The sequence below is a fragment of the Dinoponera quadriceps genome, unplaced genomic scaffold, assembly GCF_001313825.1.
Source record: "Dinoponera quadriceps isolate SergipeBrazil2010 unplaced genomic scaffold, ASM131382v1 scaffold458, whole genome shotgun sequence".
In the NCBI taxonomy this organism is placed as follows: Eukaryota; Metazoa; Arthropoda; class Insecta; order Hymenoptera; family Formicidae; genus Dinoponera; species Dinoponera quadriceps.
In genome coordinates this window covers 1,701,128-1,722,312 of record NW_014554796.1, presented here as the reverse complement: position 1 = coordinate 1,722,312, position 21,185 = coordinate 1,701,128, and the positions used below count along the sequence as shown (strand labels likewise).

Here is a 21,185-nt window from a genome sequence, read left to right as displayed (position 1 = left end):
TGACTTAAAAAGAAAAAAAATTGCTGAAATGAAACTGATGAAAGTAATGTTTTGCTTCAATGCAATATCGCTTTCTACAAGCATAATTAATAAATATAACCCAAGTAAATTAGACTAAAACTGAATTCTCGAAGGACTAGAAAATTTGCAGTCTTATCTCAAGTATGTACCCACTTCGGTCCAAATGCGCAAACGCGCCTAGGTGGCAGCGAGAGGGAAGCAAATCTCGCGACGCGCCTTAAGGGCGCATTTTCACGAGTGAAAGCATTAATGTTGTGCACTTCGCCCTTGCCATGGACGCCATGCTATGGATATCATTTATCGAGGCACCACCGTGGTGAACGGTCGGGTCAGTTCGTTCCTTCCCCCGTCGCGCCGTTTACGTATTACGTACGCGCGTCTGCATCCGTCTTGAGCGACGAATTGCATATTCCTGGCCGCGATCGCGTCTCGCCCGCCTAGTTGAAAGCCGTCGAGCTACCGAGTGACGAATTCACACTGCGCGCTGACCTGACACGTCGCGATCGGCATTCACGCACCGTACGCAAATTCATATTCGGACTCGTTCGAGTATAACCTAAAAACCGTCGTGAATGTTGGTAGTTCCCGCGGACCCGACGGCCTCCACCTCCTCTTCCTCGTTCCGTAACCGATCGCACCTGCGAAGCCGCGCGAGATCACGGCGCGTTGTCAAGTTGCACGCGGTCGCCGCGTAAAAGCGTCGCGGACGTAAGCGGATACGCGCGCAGCGGCACAGCTGCACACGTCGCTCCTGTGTCACGGGCATAAGGACATATTTTTTCGACGTCAAACAGTTACCGGGAAAGTAGTCAAAATTCCGGTCCCCACTAGGAAACGAGAAGGCCCCCAACAAACCGGCGGCAGGAACCCACCGTTCACTGGCGAAGAACCGTCGTCGGCGGGCAGAATGAACAGCAAGAGGAAGAATCGTTCCAACAACAACAGGTTCAACGTCAATTTTCACGTCATTCTTCCGCTTGGAATGAGAGTCGCTTTACGAGTTCACCTCTAACTCACATTTTTTCCTTTCCTTCTTGCGCGCGCCAATCTGTGGGAATTAATTACGTTTAAAATACCATAACAGTGGTAAAAAATAAGCAAACAACATTCCTTTCGAATAAATTTTTTGCATTCTAAGACTCGAAATACGTGTACATCTATGAGTTGCGGAAAAACTCGGTATGATGATTTATACTACGTATTCATTGATGTAATTCTGTCAATTGATGCTATTTGGATTGTTTTACTATTAAAATCACTTGTTATTTTATCGTCGGATTTGTACTTGATGGCAATAGGTGATAGCAAGGTTGCAACAAAGAACTGGGAGGATGACTCGTGATCGCAATAGATACAATATCTTGATATGGCGACGATAATAAGATTTTTCTTGATCGGTGATCTTTGCAGATCTCCGCGAGCTCGTGGCCCACAGGAGAGATGCGTCGCAGCAGAGGGAGTATACAATAATGCTCATTTCATGCATGCCATCACTAGCCATGTTGGCAATACAGTACAGGTACATACACGGGCACATTTGCATATTAATGATGAAAATATTGAATTTGCAATGTGACTTTTGTATCATGATCGCAGATTCAAACACAAAATGGCTCAGTATATGAAGGTATCTTTAGGACGTTTTCCAGTCAGTTTGATGTAGTACTGGAGATGGCCCATCGTGTAGACAGTTCGGGCAAAATAAGTGTAGATAGCGTAGTTGAGAAATTAATTTTTAAACCGCAAGACATTGTCACCATGTCAGCGAAGAATGTGGACCTGGATTATGCCATAAGAGATACTTTCCAAACGGACACAGCTATTAGTAAATTCAATGGCTTAATCGGTGAGAAAGAACTGGAGCCTTGGGATGCTCCGAGCACTATGAACGGGGCTGACCTAGAACTGGACGGTGCCGCTGTAAGTTTGCAGACTCACCTCGCATGCAAGTATCCGGTGGACAAGGAGCTATGTAGAACTATGATTTCAGAATGGTTGGGACGTTAACGAAATGTTCCGCAAAAACGAGCAGGATTACGGGGTCCAAACGACGTTTGAACCTTCTTTAGTTGGTTATACGCTTCAGCTCCAGCGCAAAGATACGAAGGACTACAAGGAGCAGGAGCAAAAGGCAGCTGAAATAGCAAATGAGATTGAGTCTCAGCCCAATCATAGAGCTAGGTTAGAAATGGAGAACGGTGACGAAGAGGAGAGATTCGCAGCTGTGGTAAGTTTTTTTTTTTTTTTTTTTTTTTTTTTTCTAATCATTACCTTCGGTCTGATCTCATTGGACGCTTTCAGGCAAGACCTACCGAAGGAAAATATGTGCCGCCGCCGTTGAAGAAGAAGAGCGGCAACACCGGCAAATTAATGAGGTCTAACGAACCCCCGTCTTCGCCAGGGACTACGAACGATAAGAATGTCTACAGCCAACCGTCTTCGTCCGCGGTTAGCGTTCCACAGTCGAATATACCGGTCGGAATACAATCCGCTCATGCGTCGGTACAACATCCGGTATCCTTGAACATGGGCATGCCGCCTAGCGGAGTGGTTGTTACGTATAATAATCCACCGCCGCCGTTTGTACCTCCACCGACCACACAATCGCAGCAAGGTATACATTATTAGCGAAACTTCTGTAAGATCGAACATTCAATAAAAATCGTGCGTCCTCTCGATAAAGGGATTCAGCAGAACCAAGCGCAACCACCTTCTATGCCGCAAGTGGGCTTCCCGCCGCAACAACAACAAACCCCCTCGAGTAAGATAAATACGGAGAAACGTGAACGTCCCGGGAGGCAACAGGTCTATCAAGCCGATAAAGCACCGCCAGCTCCGTTCCCTCAGTCTAACGTTGCGTCTTCGCATCAGCAACAACAGTCTTCTCATCAACAGCACACGTCGCAACAGAATTCCGTGGAGGGACAGCGATGCGAAATAGTGACGCATAAATCGGATCACAGGAAGGTGCGTTCTCTGCGTCGTCTTTTGGAAATCGTAATGAGTCGAATATTTTCGTTTGATTCGCACAAGGTTTCGACACCACGCGGCAGAGACGAGCAGCATTCAGAGCTGAGACAGTTCGCCACGGAGTTCAAGTTGGCGGAGTCGCAAGGGCCTCCTGACACCCCGCAAATCTCCAGGAAACAGCAGCATCAGCAGGAGGTACATTCCGCTACTCAGACTCATCATCAACATACGAGTCCGCAGCAGCAACCGCCGACGCACAGTAGTTCTCACCAGCAACATCAGGCTGTAGCGGAGGAGCCAGTGGTTACCAGTAAGCCGCCACCTGGCCCAGTAAGATCTACGAGCCCGCCGCAGCAGTCGCAGCAACAGCCGCCGCCACCGCAAACGAACACGCAGACCGTGGTGCAGCAGTCGCCACCGGAAGCCGGAGTCGACAAGATAACTAACGCTTTCAAGAAGTCAACTTTAAATCCCAACGCTAAAGAATTTAATCCAAACGCGAAGCCGTTCACACCGGTGAGTAACGTCTCGAGTATCTTCGCTGAAACTTGATTAAATGAATGTACGCGAATGTATGTGAGCAGAGGTCCCCGAGCACACCGACGCCTAGTCGACCGCATACACCTCAGACTCCGCAGTATACAGGAGCGACTATACCGGCGACTATGGTCATGCCCGTGTATGCGATGACTAATCAACCACCGCCGGCTTTCAACCAACCTCCTGCCCAACAAGTGACGAGGTTCCGAAAGGGTCAGTATTCAAAGATGTACGGGACGTTTTTTCAAACGGCTCGAACGCAAGTTTAAATCTTTTCGAACTGCTCTACATACCAAGGAGGTGAGTTAGTCACGTGTGGTTTTTCACAGTGCAAATGATGCCACATCGCGCGCCAGATATAACATCGCAGATGCAGGTGGCCGCTGCAACGGGACAGCCGTTACTGGCGCCGGCTCCGTTGCACCCTCCATTCCAGGTGCCTTATCCGGGACAACCGACGTACCAGCAAATGGTGCGCATGGTCCAGACACCGGCGCCGCCACCGCACATGGCCACGCCGTATCATCACCATCATGATTCGCAGGGACCGCAAGCCCCCGGTATTCAATACATGGGCCCGCACACTCATCCGCACCCTCACGTCGCGCAACAGCCACCTAGCCAAACACCGTCCCCGGCCAATCCCAATCAACCACACACGCCGGGCGCTTATAATCCACCCGGCACTCCACAGCCCACGTACCCACAACCACCACCTCAGGGTCACGCTCCGAGTTATCCAATCATGTGCCCCATTATTCCGCCCCATATTCCGATCCCGCCACAGCACATGCAATACCTGCCGCCACAGCCGCCCCCGGGAGCGCAGCAAACTATACCAGTCATTCTGCCACATAATCAGTAGCTGCAACATGAATTAATCGAAGAGAAAGAAGATCGCTAGTATTCTGCTGAGATAGAGAATAAAACTTTCGAAATTGAGTTACTTTCATGATGACGCGAGAATTGCCCGAAAGAAAGATTCACCATGATCCACCAGTGGCCTCTTGGAGGGATTCATTCGTATTGCCGCTAGTCGGCGTCACCATTCAAACGGCAGCCAATTACCAATCTTCTATATCGATAAGCGATCTGAAATTGTCTTGTTTACTTTGTGTTACAGCGAGAGGACAAAAGAACAATTTATATACTGAGCTAGTTAGTCGGTACAAAACGATGATACGCCGCATGATGTTTTAAAAAAATGGTTTTAACCTACTGTTGCAATCATGAAAGTAACTTACCCCTTCACATGTAGGTCGATTAACGAAAGGATGACCTATGCTTGTATTATTGAGTCGTTCAAAAATTTGACCATTGATTGTTTCAATCAAATTTTAAGATTGCGAAACGATTGTTTAACATCACGCCATTCCCTGTAAAACTTCCGCAAGTTTATTTTTATCGGATTAATATGCCAGATGCAGAAAGAAATTGATCTGAGGTTTCTTTTATATCGTGCATTTTTATTGCGTAGTGCCTAATATATTGGAGGATACAGGAGAGTACGCTCGTTTAATACATAGATTTTAAATTCAAAAGGTTTCAATATTACCTCAACAAACGTAGTTCGCACTACTTCGACGACGCATGTACCTTCAAGAAAGGAAAACAAATTCCAAATATTACGCTGAGATTTCCGAGCGGTCACGCGAATGTTTTTCTTTCCTTTCTCTTTCCTTTTATACGCGAAATAATTATCGAAATTACGTAAAGATAGAGTATATATATATATATGGAAGTATATGGCATATTTTTCTGCTCGCGCTTTCATACGCGATAATTCCACTTGCAAAGAAGAACGAGACGAGTACGCAAAAAGAAAAAAAAATGAAAAAGAGAAAAGGAAAAAAAGAGAAGACTTTTTGAAAGTCGCAACTTCTGATCAGATCCGAAACGAGCGATAATAAACGAAGTTGGAGCGCGGCTGCAGGGTAACACTAGCGGAGTACGCGATTCTGCGGTTTGTTGATAATGAGTTTTGTTACGAGATGTTGATACGCGCAGGATCCCCGAATGTGAATGACTACGCCGAGCATGCGATACGACATCTGCATCCCGATAAACCACGCTATTGTTAAAAAATGGTGCTGATACTGTCGCGAACAGTAAGCATCTAAGAGGTACAAAATTCGCATATCTAAACACATGTGAACTCCGACTGATCATTTTCAAAAAGGAAAGAAATAAAAGGAACGATTGTTAACAATATTTTGCCCCAGTTGGCTTGATACAATCTATGTTCTTGCTGTGTGTATTTCATATAATGTTCCAACACAATAAATACCGAGTGAAATGAGAGTTGCATCGTTAGGGAGACGATGTTGTTTGAAATCACACTGTGACGATGCGTAAAAGCATATTCTGCAGAGTGTTGAAAAAATCTGGAGCCAAACTTCGGGAATTTCTAGTGTCAATACACACGGTGCATCGAGTATAAAATTTCAAGTGCAAGTGGCTGCAACGAGTCATTAATATCTACATTCTCACATTGCTCTAAATATCTTACTCAGGACAATCGGCGTATCAGCAGCAAATGATTGCACTATTCATTGCTATTGCAGGATTCTATAGAAAAATAGTTACTCGGTCAAATCAGTCTTGCGAAACAACTGTCACTGTACTTCTTTTTCAACGATAGTGAAACAAAGATGAGAGAAATCGCATTTCCCTTCAACGTTGTGTGGTCTAACGTAGAATAGTGATTGATAAGATACTTAGTGATCAAAGGCAACGCCCTAAAGTATTTACTAAACTAGAATTTTAATCAACATAATCTTAACAGACGCAATTTTCCTTCGGATATTTAAACTATTTATTTATTTTTTAATTGGAAGCCAGTAAAAAGTGTAACTTATATTGAACGTAAATACATTTTCTATCGAGTGCATATGTATACGTATATATACATATATGTTAATAAATATATGTACATATATATATGTATATTTACAAATATTATCTTGCGGTTTAAAAAATTAATTTCTATATTGATCGTTTACGAGTTCTGCTTCTTTGACGTAGTACCGAAAATGACACATCGTGTGGACAGTTTGGACGAAGTAAGTGGAGAGATAGCTTAGCCGAAAAATTAATTTTTAAGCCGCAAGAAATCGTTACCGTGTCTGCGAAGAATGTGCACTTGGATTACGTAATAAGAGATACTTTTTAAACGGATACAGCCACTAGTAAATTTAATAACTTAAATCGGCGAGAAGGAGCCTTGGGATGCCTCAAGTACTATGAACGGGGCTGATTTAGAGCTGGATGGTGCTGCTGTAAGTCTACAAACTTATTGCACACGAAGATCTGGTAAATATTCAATTATATGTGAAGTTATTTACTTTCAGAATATAGTTGGGACGTTAATGAAATATTCACAAAAACAAACAGGATTATAGGGGTTTAGTCGACGTTTTGAACTCTCCTTGCACCCTTCGACTGAATGAGAAGCCGAAATCGCAAGTGAGATCAAATCTCACCTGAATCATAGGGCTTAGGGATGGAAAATGTCAACGTGGAAGAAAGATTTGCAGCTGTGGTACGCAAGCTTCTTTGGTACGTCAAGACTTTGCCTTTGGCCACTGAATATCTTGTCAATCACTACTTGAACTGAGATAGGATTCAATGGAGGAAAAAATATCTTACTATCGTGTTTTAACGAAGAAGAGGGCGAAAAATATTAGCGAACTTATCAGATAGTCACGATAGACCATCCTTTCCTTCCTCTTTGGACGAAATACAATAATGATGATCGGAATCTGCTTAAATATCTTCAGAATTTATTTTAATATCCAGAGTCCTTGAATATGTAGGAATGCCGTTTTATAAATAATGACGTAGAATAATCCGCCGATATCCGTTTTCCAGTTTGGTCTCCTCTTTTTTTAACGCCCTGTATTTCCAAAATTTTTAGATAATATATGATATTACATATGCGTTACAGCTTTGTTATTATATAAATCCAAATTATAAATATTTCTATATTTTTGTGTTGCACAACTTTTTGTTAAAACATCGATTTTTGTTAATTGTTTGTATGTAAATTATGCATGATTTCTTTGCTGATGAAGACCAATTCTTCTCGACTCAGACATGAAAAGCATATTAACGTACGATTTGACAAATGCGCGAAAATTGGCGCGATGCGCTTGATTTCTTGACGTTAATTATGTACCTCTTATTAATAAAGTGCAGGTGCTCGATGTCGTTGAGAAAAGAAAGTTAAACAACTACGGCCTTAGACCTAGTCGTGTATATAAACAGGCGGAAGCGAAAACGACCTTTGTCTGAGAGAGGTAGTTGAGTGTGTGAGGCATCGTTAGACAAATTTTATATCGAAGAGATTTAAAAAAAAAACATCAAAAAATAAAATCAATATGTTAAAAATCAATTTTCTTGTACATACTTTTTTACTCCTTGTCCTTAGCATTTTCAATGCGAGAAGAAATTCTTTAATTTTACTATCTAAGTATTTGCTTCAAGAGTTGTTAGTTTGATTCGTCCAATTCTTTTTCTTCTCTTTGTTCCCTCTTTGTTTTTTCTTTCTTATTTCTTCCTATGCTTCTTTTCTATTTTTGTTTATTCTTTTTTTCTTTCATATTTTTTTTCTTTTTGTCTCTTATCAGATGCTCTGAATTGTTTGTCTCAGTCAAATAAATTACTATAAAGACCGTGAACTAATGTATCGCATAGTTTATTCTATTATTGTATATCAGGTCTGCGCACGGTTCGCACGTTTTCGTGGATTTCGCCGACTGCCAACCCTACTTCTCTCGTTTCATAGCATCTAAGCTCCTCTCGGAGACATAAACATTCAATCTTAAGGATGGTATTAGTAAAATCGTATGAGGATTTGACGAGCGCTGCCCCACGCGTTACTTATTGTTTAGAGAAGTATTATTGTTATTATTATTACTAATAATAATTAGTATTAATAGTTATTATTATTACTAATTACTAATAAATAATAATTAGTATTAATAGTTATTATTATTACTAATAATAATAATAATACTTCTCTAAACAATAAGTAACGCGTGGGGCAGCGCTCGTCAAATCCTCATACGATTAGTAATAATAATAACAATAATATTTCTCTAAACAGTAGATTACTAGCTAATATCATCTCTGAAATTAAGCGTTTTGTGTATCCAAGAGAAGTCTAAATATTATGAAACATATATAACATTGACGATATATATTTTTTGACATTGAGTTTATCAATATGTGTGTGTTTGTGTGTGTGCGTATGTGTATATATACACATAAATAATGTAATATTATTATTATTTATTGTAATTATAAATATTATTATTGATATTATAAAAATTCTATACAAGCTTACAGTGTCAAATAATAATAATAATTACAATAAATGTATTGGAAAATGGAAAAAATAGATTAATTTAAAAATCTCACATTTTATTACAAAATTTATTTATTAAATTAAAACTTAAATTTTACGTTTAAAATGGTATATATATATTTTTTATGGCAATTTGCTTGTTGATATAATAATTAATGATAATGAAAATAATATTTAATATACAGCATAATGAAAAAACAAAAAGAATTAAAAATAAACAAAGAAAAGTTAATAAATATAAAAGAACAAATTAGTATCAGCTGATTTTATATTATATTTTGAATAGAAGCTTCTCACAATTTAATTTTAATTGGTGTGAGATTTTTTTGTTATTATTTAAAAGAAGTTCTACGGTATCTCTCGTTTCCGCCCATGTCGTACATCACGTTGAGCTTACGAATGAAGTTCTTCGCTTTGTCGTAAAGAAAATTGTCCATATGATCCAAAACGTTGACAAACTGGACCACTTTTTCGAATCCGTAGTTTATTCTTGCGGATCTCTCATCGTCGGATGTGATTCCATTTAGTGACCATTGTGACTGCGATTTCTTCTTCGATAATTTCACGGACAACTTCTCAGCGCTATCCTTTCTCGAAATTTCAATAGCGTTTGCAAATAGCACCTGTTTGGCGAAATTATTATCGCAAAAACACAACATTATTAAATAAATTAATATCGAAACAATCTCTTACATTTTTTTATCGATCACTTTGAACGATTTATAATTTCAGACAGAAATACTACTTGAAATAATGTTACCGTGTCATATAATATAAATGTTTTCTTACGTGTAGAATTTTTGATCGTAAAAAATATATATACAGAAATATATCTCTAGATATTGTCGCAAATATATGTAGATCGTCCAAAGTGGTTTTCATAGAATATTTCTTCATTCTGTGTACATATTTGATCTTACCATACATATAACTAGGAAGAATCTATTCATTTTAACGAAATGTGCACTTATTCGTAACAAAGTTTTAAATGTAACAGTAATCGCGTAATTTTATACAATAACTGATACTTTACAGAATCGATGATTGATATGAATAAATTTGACGGACTGATTAATCATCGATTCAATACCGAGTCTTCAACCGATAATGAAGCAATTCGATCACAATCGGTCCTTTTATAAGAGACGAATGTGCACACATGCAACAATGTTACGTAGTTGAACGAAAAACTTTCCCCTTCTTCATTAATACGTTTGTATTACTTTAATGGGGAAAGGTCATTAATTTCGTTAGCAAAATTAAAATGCAATAAATAATAGATTCTGTGTTGGCGAAATTTTGCAAGACTCTTCATGTTAGCTTAAGAACTGACGAATCGAACTCAATATGTGTGAATTTATAATTTAGGTCATATCGGATTGGCGAGTTTCTCTTGTCGTGAGTGGGTTTCATTGACCCACGTTGATAATGCGAAATCGAGGTGGAATTTGCTGATTAGGTATAATTACTTGTCTCACCTATTATTAAACTTGATGACGTAAGTAGAGTAACGCGAGTTTCATATTCACTGCAAGATACGAGTGAGGTATGAAATTTTTTATTCTTCGTCGTTGTTACGGACTTATTTATTTCTCTCTCTTCCTTTCTTTCCTTTTCTTTACATCAACCTACGTTGTTTATTAGTGGAGCAATCAGTTATGAGTTTCAATTGCTGTATTTGAATTCTAGATCAATTTATTAACATTCACATCAGGTATCGCGCGTACAAAATGATCTGAAGCGTATGACATTGATGATACTCTCATTGTGTCGATGATTTGGGCACGGAAGTTTCGTTCCACGGCATCAATAAAATCGTACGTGAGAATTCCCGAACGCGTTCGCGAATACATCGCCTGTTTGTGCGAAATCTGGTAAACATCACGATGTGGCGGTAGCCGTTCGAGAACCGTACTTGACGTACCGGAGTATTTTCATTTTCGCGTTAATGAAGTTAGTGTATATATATATATTGGCTGCATTACAATATCTTAATAGTAATAAAAATAATCTTTAACACAGCATAATGAAAAAATAAAAAGAATTAAAAGTAAAGAAATGTGAATGAATATTAAAGAACTCGTTAGTATTAGTCGCAATATAAGAGCTTATAAAAGAAGAAAGGAAAACAAGAGGAAATAAAATACTTTTATTAAAGGTCAAATACTTTTATTGAAAACTACTCATCATCTGCTCGGCCTGATTATGATATGATGTGAGATTACGTTCGCTGACTGACTGAATTTCCGTTCTCTCTATGCATACATGTTCGGAGTGTTTCGCACGCGAATAATTTATAAAACATCATCGTATCTTAACTCTATGCGCCCGCATTCTGTGTCGCGGCGTGCTGCAACTGCTCGTTCAAGTTATGAGAAGCCTGTACAGCGATGTCGATCGCATTTTTAGTAATCTTGGCGATATCTTCTTGCAGTTTCCCAGTACTCTCGCCGACGGTCTTGGCGGTATTCTGAGTCTCTGTTACCAGATTCTGGAAACCTTCCTGAAGTCTCGTACGCAGCTGGTTTATTTGTTCCGTGGTTTCCGGATTAACAGTGACACTTTCGGCTATCTCATTCATCTTAGTTTTGAGACTCTCCACGAAACTTTCCAGCTCAGGCGTCTTGCTCTTCACCTGAAAATAATGATTCACCGTGCGTATAAGCCACACGTCTCCCAAATCTCGGAGGGCGCTTCTTTTTCAATCTGCTCTACTGAGGCTTCAGTGTTTCGCAGCGAAACCTCACACCCATGGCATTGTTCAATTGTTGGTAGGCGAGGTGAAAATTAAAAGCTCGCATGATATCGAATAGACGTGTCGTATTCGTCTCACCCAAAAACTCGTTCAATTTGCAGCAGAGATTATTACGGAGGCAATACGAGAAGGAGGAAATCGAGATAGTAATGTTCCTTATTTTCATTATCTATACCGTCCGAACTGTTCAATTCGTTGACCTATGATCGCGAGATTGCTTATACAACCGCGCGCGTAATCGTACTTACGGTGAATGGTATGTAAAACGTTTCTGTTAATTTCAAGCTATATATGACTTTATACGCTGGTCATTTTAACGAAGCGCGCGAATTATTTTGTTTATCGAATTTATGCAACAAAAATCACTAATATTCATCGACGTAGCTCTAATACAAGAGTAATTTTGTAAAATAAAATTTTGCAGACTCTTGCATTGCCAATCTGCTTGCGCTCGCAATTTATGAATTATTTTTTGCGACATATCCGTACTAATTATTTCTCGTGGATCAATTTCGAGTATCGACAAGCTGATCAGCATTTCTTGCGAATTTGCGATCCGTAACTTATAGAGAGAGTCCTCGATGTGAAAGGCGATGTTAGATTTATTTTTCGAATATTTAACACACATAATCTCTAGGTATGAGAACTCACGTTCCGTAACTGCAAACAAATAAGCCAGTCTTTAATGTGGCATGGCAGCGGCAATGAAACAAATAACGACGGACTTTCAATGAAACAAGACTACTCGAACCGACGTCGAAGAGAGGAATTTTAATCGTTTGAATTAATCAAACACTTCGAATCCGACGTCACAACGAAACCAAAAGATTCAAACAAAAAGTGGAAAACATACTTTGACGAATATATTTTCACTCACCTCTTCGGTTATGTTATGCATGAATTGTTGTATGTTGTTGGCGAAGGTATTGCTTTGCTCTTTAACGGTGTTAACGAATTGCTCGTTGTCTGGCAAGTTGAGCTCGGCAAGTTTCTCCCGAATCTGAGTGCCGACATTACTGATCGCATTTTGGGCCTCCGTTATGTAATCGGACAATTGCAAGGGTTGAGTGGCAGTTTGTTGGCTCTCAACATTACTAGCCGGCAAGACCTTGCCCTCAGCTGCGATCAGGATGACAGCGAATGCAACTGCGAGTATGCACCTCATCTTGCTGGTGTTTCCTTTCGTGAAAGTAATGGAATCCTCGGTTAACTCGGGAAACGACTGATGCACAGAATGGACGACGTAGTCCCTTTTATAGGAGTTTCTTATCTAAGAGGGCAAAGTGCATATTATCTCATTTTAACGACAACGACCTGCGGTGCCTCGCATCTCTCGCGTTCCCCTTTATCTCCAGTTTTCTCTATCTGGACTTGTCGTCGCCCCGAAACACCCGGAATTCCCGGAAATTGACATAGCGGAGGGGATTGATGTTCTTTCGCAATACGAATTCAATTTCGGGCTTATTCGTAAGATTTTGTTTCTGAAGATACATCACAATTGCAAAAGTGAATGAGAAAAGAAAGAAAAAATAAGAGGGAGATTTATTGTTTCATGATGTTGTTCAACTGCTACGTTTAACTATTACGTACAATGAAACTATAACCGCCAGGAATCCGCTAAAATTAATTTTAACTGTAAGAATTAGAGAAAAATATTGCTTCGATCAATATTCTGTACATTTTATAAACTCTAATTGCCATTAATAAATGATCTTTTGAAAAGATATTAATATCGCCCTGATGTTGGTAATTGAGGTGTTTTCCGAGCCGATGATTAATCGTGCGGAGCAACAGGTACTAATGTTTGCACAGCAAACTAAATTTTTTTTTGGTGTCGTGTTACATATTCATGCGTCAACTCATAATTTACGCATGAACGTAAGTCAACGCATTAATGTCGTAAGATCAGACACGTCGTACACCTCTGTAACTGATGATCTGGTTCTCAATTTTCGTTAACGAATACACAAAGGCTTTGTCATCCCAAGTTGTTCTCACTGGTCCTTTTTGTCCGGGTTTATTCTCACGAGTTAACGCGATAAGAAACATCTTATCGGTGAGTTCATTCTTTTTTTGCGACATTTAGTTAATTTACGAGCAGGGGAAACCTTGGTAGAAAATCTCCTAACCGAGATAAATATTGAACCTTCCGACGCGTGATCTCTCACAACGTTTGCACTGTGGTTTTAAGAAGGAATTCTCCCGCGTGAGAATAACTCCCGACACGAGAATCGACGAGAGTTCTACGATCCGAATTAAATAGAAATTTTACTTTTACAGCAGACGAAATATCTTTCGTGAAGTAAATGCGACACGTGCTTTGTAACATGATTCGTTACGAATCGATGGCGGATTTCACATGGCGCGACGAGGGGATTAAGGTTCAAGGCGAGATCAAAATTATTATCAATTTTACATCCGCTCTTTGCTCCGTGAGACTTACATTACATCACCCAGATAAAGATATGCTCTAGACGAGGATACTTATGCATACGTACAAAAACTGCTGACACCATGTTGACGCGCATATTTTTTGAAAGCGCAGGGCAGAGATTATATACTCTTTCGTACGTTGTTTATTCGATATCTTATATGCAATTGTGAGAATTAATTTTAGTCGTTACATATTTTTTATAATGTAAATTAGACACTTGTTATGTAAAATACGAGTAAATCTACGAAACAATCAAAACTAAACCGATATCGGAATTGAATTTTAAATAGTTGCAATAAAAGTAAATTTGAAAATTTAGAATTGGTCTGTATACTTTTGAAACAGACAGGGATAAGAGTTGAAATATTTTTTGCGTGTCGATTCTGACTTTAGATCAGAAGATGTTACTTTCATATGCAAGTGCGTACGTTTGCATACACACATACATCGTGAACAAGTTGAATTTCAATTCATTCTCACCGTCCACGTATCATTCGCAACATTTGCATACTCCGATTGCAATGCTTGTATAATCTTTCAGTGGCTACGTACACACCGTTATCTATTCAACCGACGTTGTCGGTAATCGCAAACCTTGACCTGTACCATTTTCACTTGAACACGGAATATCGCTGTGACGAATGCTTTCTTCCTGCCTCCTTCTCTTACGTTCAAACGATCTTCCCAATTGACATGGGAGTGTCGCGGAATATTCCATGAGAATGCCACTGATATGACAGTAGAGATAAAATTAACTTTATGCCAAGTGAGATAAGGGAATAATATTTTAGATATAATCTTATAGAAATATTTCTAGAGCTTTTTACAAATAATATTTCCGTTGGCATATTAATGGAACATTTTTTTAAGAATATTTAAGAAACACTCTGGAATAATTTAATAAAATACATCCCGAGAAGAATGTCTATGAAATATTCAATAAACATGTGTTTTATACATTTTTACTTTCACATCAGTGGTATTCTTATGGAATATTTCGTTATATTTTATATTTTAATGCCAATTAGGATAATAACTATCGTGTAAATAGAAAATAATAAATATATAATATATTATTTATAATCAATTTTTTTAATCGAGAGAGAGAGAGAGAAAGAGAGAGAGAGAGAGAGAGAGAGAGAGAGAGAGAGAGAGAGAAGTGCATGTATGTATGGGAGAGAAAGATAACAGAATGCATATGATATTGCAAATACTTCTAAACACTGCGTAGACTTTTTATATAACTTTTATATTATATTATATTATATTAGCCTTTCTTTAACTCTCCCTTTAAGGCGCACTCATTAGGGTATATACAACACGTGAGAGCATGTTATTGAATGTTTTATTAATATTCAATTGGAATATGACAGATGCAACATTTATGGCAGAAAATAATGTTTATTCGAAGGACAGCCCACTGAAATATTCTAGATATATTTCATATGGTGCCAGGAATGGAAATGCCAATAATGTTCCTTAAAAACATGAGTAGAATATCTTAACATTTTAGCAGGACATTCCAAGAATGTTTCTAGTATACTTCCATGTAAACTGAGTTGAAATTTCTACATGAACATCAGTTTTTTTCTTTTCTCTTCCAAGGTACAGGATGTGGAATGGATTGATTGAAACATTTCTGTTATAATGCTTAAATATGTTTATTTAACTGTTCGTGATACATGTTGAGACCGAAGTCGATTCCATCGTGGTGTTAATGCGTGTATATTTTTTTTCTTTTTCAGCAAACGATAATTTCGATAATTGTTACATCACTTTACATTGGTAGTGCTCGCAACTTTCAAATTTCGAAACTTTCAAATTTTCTGAGGAATGCAAGAGTCTTCGGCATTTTTAAAAGCATACGGAGTCTCTGAACACATCAATTTTGAATGAACTTAAAATATATTTCGAAGTTAAGATTAATTATCTGAACAAGTGTCTAATCTTCTCGTAGCATCTTTTAACATAGAATAATTGCCCAATTTATTTAGTTAAATATTTTCTTCATTCCTTCGTTCATTTTTTCAAGATTATTCTTAGCCTCATGCGACGATTTCTTTAGCTTTTTCACGAAACTCGTTGATCTTCTCTTTACCCTGATTCATCGTATCTTCCACCCAATTTTTACCTTCTTCTAATATATCTTTCGTCACATTTTCAGCTTTATCCTTCATCTCTTTTATCTGTTTTTCAATCTTATTCCATTCCTCTTGCAACTTAGACTTTATATCGTCAAGCAAACCGACAACTTTTGTCTCAGCAGTGTACTTGTTAGGTCCCAATTCTCGGAAACATTCTTGAATTTCATTTATCACATCTTGAGAAAATTGAAGGGTTTCATCTACTATTTTGAAGACTCCCTTAAAAATATCATTCAATAAATATTGTTCGCCTTGTCCACTATAAACAACCGGTGTAGAATCCTTGAATCCGTGTTCTTTGACTTTTTCCAACCGTTCTTTCAATCGTTCAAAGGTATCCTTGAGTTTCTGTTCTAATTCTGTTTTAATTTCGTTGGATGGAAATTCTGACGGCAGGGCCTAACAATTTCAAACAAATGAAAGCAATTGTTTATACTTCAATTAAGATATGCATTAAAATCATGTAAGGTAATAAAGGCCAAACTATTATATATTTTAATGAATACATATTATACATCATGTTATAATATTATAAAAACTGTATATTATGAAACACGCGGTACTATAATATAAAATACCCAAAGAAGATTATCGAGGATTAGAGAATTAATGAGCGAAGTTATTTATATTGCGAAGAGAGATGTTGAATTTGAAACCAAAATATGTCACGACTAATATCTGTTCTCTAATTGCCGAGAAATGTTCATTATCATCACTTTCACGTACAAAAACTGACGATTTATACATTTTATCAATTATATTATTATACAATTATACCAATTTACACATTTACAGTTTTTGACCATATTATTAGACGCACCTTAATGTTTTACATTTCACTGACTTCCAAGGATTAGCTTTATAATACGGCTCATCCATCGATCAAATTATGTTTTAAGGAAACATTATTCTAAAATTCTATTATAAAAGATATTTTTTGTGACGTCATTTCACTTGGCTGTTACAATAACCTTGAACAAGTATGAACCCGCGTTAGTTGCATTATTGATAATGGCAACAGACGTGTTTTCAATGTATGTGCCAGTTGAAATTTAGTTTTACTTTTATTTACTTGTGACTTGAAATTTCAAATTTCCTGCTTACTAACAGAAAAAGAAATTTTTGCGCGAAAAATATTAATATCGTTTACAAAAATTATAGGCAAAACAAATGATTTGACACCTCAGAAGGTTGCAGAAGTAAAAGCGCCAATTGACACCGAAATTATTTTAATCGAGTAAACTTAGTAGCTTTTCTTCTCTCTTCTAACTTATATCTTATTAAAAAATCAAAATGCGTCTAATAATATGGCCAGGGACTGTAGTTTTCTTTTAATAATATACCTTACGATATTCTGTAAGCGCGGTAAATTTTGTTCAAATTTAAATTTAGCTTAGTCGTTTCTTCACATTCGCCTTGAATCGCTCTTATATTATGATAATTATTATTATAACTTACCTGGCTGGTGTAGCACAGGGCCACCAATACAGTTGCTAGGAAAATAACGCGTGCCATAGTAGACGTGGTCTCGTGAAGACAGAAAGTCGAGAAACCGTGAGAATACCGTCAATTCGAATTGATATCCTTATATACTCCTTGCCATTTTTTTCCTGGACTTTTCGCAAGCATTTATGACTTTATTTTAGTTCTCATTTCTCGAGGTATTATTTAAAATGGCCCACCTGTGCCAACTTTGTTGAAATAATTAATCGTCTTGCACACGATAAAAATAGATAATTGAAGCGGATAATTATCGATTCAATGATATCATTGCAAACATCGTAATGCTTTACGTAACAACGCGTTTTTACTCTGACAAAGAGTATATGACGACGTATATTGTCGACTGTTGAATTACGACAGTCTTTGAGAAAACACTATCAATAATTTACGTGAATTATTTGTTGGTTTAGTCGATGACGTTTGTTGTGGCTTTGACATTTCCTGCTACCACATGTTGTGAAAACTTTTTTTTATTACAGGCATCACAAAATTCAAGAGGTGCTTGGATGAATAGTTTACACATAAAAAATCCATATGTTTTTTATAACTCAATATTTCAATATCCTTGATTGTAAAATTCTGATGGATATTTCGAGGTAAATTTGAAATCAAGCTGATTTCGGCGATTAAAAATTTCTCGGAACTGAGCTCGTCTGAAGTTCGAATCGATATTGGATTTCAATTTCTTTTCGATGTCTACATTTTGACATTACTTTTATATCATTTTGACTTCTCATTTCTCACTGAGAATGGCACCATCTACCAGGTGTAGAAGTACGAAACCGGAATTTCCCTATAGATGGTGTTAGCCATCAGTTTAGAGACCGTAAGACCGCTTCTGCAGCGCTATCATCTCGCTCTCTAACAGCTGACGAAGATTTTCAACATACAACAACCCAAGGTCCACACACCGATATATTTTTCTATAACTTTAAACATGTCGAGTTTTGTGCCTACGAACTACGATTTGCGGACAGCATTGGTTTATCGTTATCATTTGAAGAAAACTGCTGCGCATCGAATGCTTGTCGAAGCTTACGGTGAACATGCTCTTGGTAAAACACAGTGTTTCGAGTGGTTCAAAAAATTCAAAAGTGGTGATTTTGACGTGAGAAACGAAGAGCGTGGGAAACCACCGAAAAAGTTCGCAGACAACGAATTGCAAACCTTATTGGATGAAGATGATACTCAAACTCAACAAGAACTCGCGGATGAATTGAATGTGGCGCAGAAAGCTGTCTCAATTCGTTTGAAAGCCATGAGAAAGATTCAGAAAGTGGGAAAATNCATTTTGCTCCATGATAATACCCCATCATACACAGCAAAACGGGTCAAGGAAACGATCGAGGCGTTCAGTTGGGAAATACTAACGCATGCGGCTTATTCTCCAGACTTGGCTCCGTTCGATTATCATCTATTCGCATCAATGGGACACGCTCTCGCTGAACAACGCTTCAATTCGTATGAAAATGTGCGAAAATGGCTCGATAGCTGGTTCGTTTCAAAAGAAGAAATGTTTTTTTGGCGTGGCATTCATAAACTGCCGGAGAGGTGGGAAAAATGTATAAATAGCAATGGACATTATTTTGAATAAAATATTTTTTATAATTTTCAAACAACAGACGTGTAATTTTTACAAAAAAATTCCGGTTTCAAACTTCTACACCTGTATAGTATATCGTCTGTAAAATTTATAATTTGAAATATTTCTACGAAGTCTAAGAGTACTGCAGTTTTTTTTATTGATGACTCGTGTAGGTAAGTGATGAAACGTATATTACTTATAACGTAATTGCGCATTACAATGCGCGTCAAATGTTGAATCATCGTTAGAATGTAAACTAGACATATCTATTTTACATTGATTTATTCTCAGCTACGAGAATAATGCAAATTACACATTTGCCATATAAAATACAAAAAAATTTTCAAAATAATCAAAACCCTCTGTTTAAATTAATATTGCAATTCAACTTTAAATAGTTACAATAAAAATGGTTTGGAAATTTATCTGTATACTTTTGAAACAGATAGGAATAGGAATTCAAATACTTTTGCGTGTTAATTCTGACGTCAGATTAGGAGATATTATTTTTGTGCGCAAGTGCGTACACACGTACATCGTACATCGTGAACAAATTGAATTTCAGTTCATTCTCATCGTCCATGTATCACTCGCAACATTTTTATACTCAGACTGTAAAGTTTCTGTAGCTCTTTCAGTGATTACATTACGCACACCGTTATCTATTTAATAATTGTCGGTTATCGCAAGTCTTGCCTTGTAAAACGATTTTCATTTGACCACGAAATATCACTGTGACGAATACTTTCTTTCTGCTTCCTCTTACGCGGTGTTGAAACGGGACGATTTTGTAGCTTCCAAATGGACGTCTATCTTTTCTAAGGTACAGGATGTGAGATAGATTGATTGAAACATTTCTCTTATAATGCTTTAATATGTTTATTGCACTATTCATGATACATGCTGAGGCCGAAGTCAATTCTATCGTAGTGTTAACGCGTGTATATTTTTTTCTTTTTCAGCAAACAGTAGATTATGATAACTGTTACATCATGTTACGTATGATCGCAATGTGATGGATGATAATGCCGCTGTCTAAGATAAAGGCACCACACGCGATATTTAATAATTAATGCGCTCGAACTAATGGACAAATAATACGCGTTACAGAATTTATTCACTGGGTTTAACATTACTCAGCTCTCTTAGACTCTGAGTGATTGGAAAATTTAAAATTCTCTGAGGAACGCGAGAGTCTTCGGCATTGTCAGAAGCATGTGGCGTCTTTGAACATTTCAACTCTGAATGAATCTAAGTTACGTTTCAGAGTTAAGATTAATTAGTTATCCGACCAAGCGTGTCTGATCTTCTCGTAATATCCTTTAACATAGATTAGTTGCCAATTTTATTTAGATCACTGCTTTTATTCCTTTGTCGGCAAACTCTCCAAGCTTCTTTGCTCCATCGCCTATCGTTCCTCCTATCTCTCCTACCTTCTTTATCCCTTTACCAAAAAAATCCGTTATAAGACCGGCAACTTCTGCCTCTATGACCTCATCAGTGCCTTTCGGTTCAGTAACTTCCGGTTCTGGCTTTTGGTTAGAATTCTTGTTGCCCACCTTTCCAAAACCTTTTAGAATTCCACCGATAATCTTTGGTGGGATTCCAAAGGCTCCTTCTACTATTTGCATAGATCCATCAACAACGTGTTGAACTCCTTCCATAATTTTGCCCACGGAATATTGTTCGCCTTGTTCGCCTTGTTCGCCTTGTGCACTATATGAGATAATTAAGGGGGCGGCGGCGCTGTATGACCCCGGTATGATGTCCTCGTAAGTGAATCTCGGCAGAGCCTAACGATATCAAACAAATGAAAGCAATTGTTTATACTTCAAATAAGGTACGTACTCATTAAAGTATACAGA

At 37.9% G+C, this 21,185-nt stretch overlaps 4 protein-coding genes across 5 annotated transcripts; 1 reads left to right on the top strand and 3 right to left on the bottom strand.

The window, feature by feature from the left end:
- Window positions 1-185: 185 nt before the first annotated feature.
- LOC106741946 (ataxin-2-like protein) lies at window positions 186-7,924 on the top strand. Its single transcript, XM_014614408.1, has 9 exons — window positions 186-966; window positions 1,432-1,540; window positions 1,618-1,941; window positions 2,012-2,248; window positions 2,323-2,635; window positions 2,705-2,988; window positions 3,055-3,507; window positions 3,576-3,744; window positions 3,861-7,924. The coding sequence occupies exons 1-9, from the start codon at window positions 929-931 to the stop codon at window positions 4,394-4,396; spliced, it is 2,463 nt and encodes an 820-aa protein (XP_014469894.1). The 5' UTR covers window positions 186-928; the 3' UTR covers window positions 4,397-7,924.
- A 1,266-nt stretch (window positions 7,925-9,190) lies between these two features.
- On the bottom strand, window positions 9,191-10,472 carry LOC106741970. Its single transcript, XM_014614471.1, has 2 exons — window positions 9,820-10,472; window positions 9,191-9,522 (listed from the first exon to the last, which is right to left on the bottom strand). Exons 1-2 carry the CDS (start codon window positions 9,847-9,849, stop codon window positions 9,232-9,234), a joined length of 321 nt encoding a protein of 106 aa, XP_014469957.1. The 5' UTR covers window positions 9,850-10,472; the 3' UTR covers window positions 9,191-9,231.
- Window positions 10,473-11,034: 562 nt separating this feature from the next.
- On the bottom strand, window positions 11,035-12,896 carry LOC106741969. Of its 2 annotated transcripts, XM_014614469.1 has the most exons (3): window positions 12,532-12,896; window positions 12,306-12,314; window positions 11,035-11,534 (listed from the first exon to the last, which is right to left on the bottom strand). In XM_014614469.1, the coding sequence occupies exons 1-3, from the start codon at window positions 12,817-12,819 to the stop codon at window positions 11,220-11,222; spliced, it is 612 nt and encodes a 203-aa protein (XP_014469955.1). In that variant the 5' UTR covers window positions 12,820-12,896; the 3' UTR covers window positions 11,035-11,219. The 2 variants fall into 2 exon arrangements, with proteins under 2 accessions (XP_014469955.1, XP_014469956.1); XM_014614470.1 differs by lacking the exon at window positions 12,306-12,314.
- A 3,237-nt stretch (window positions 12,897-16,133) lies between these two features.
- Window positions 16,134-17,770, bottom strand: LOC106741885. The gene is made up of 2 exons (XM_014614285.1): window positions 17,691-17,770; window positions 16,134-16,631 (listed from the first exon to the last, which is right to left on the bottom strand). Exons 1-2 carry the CDS (start codon window positions 17,745-17,747, stop codon window positions 16,134-16,136), a joined length of 555 nt encoding a protein of 184 aa, XP_014469771.1. The 5' UTR covers window positions 17,748-17,770.
- Between the last annotated feature and the right edge of the window lie 3,415 nt (window positions 17,771-21,185).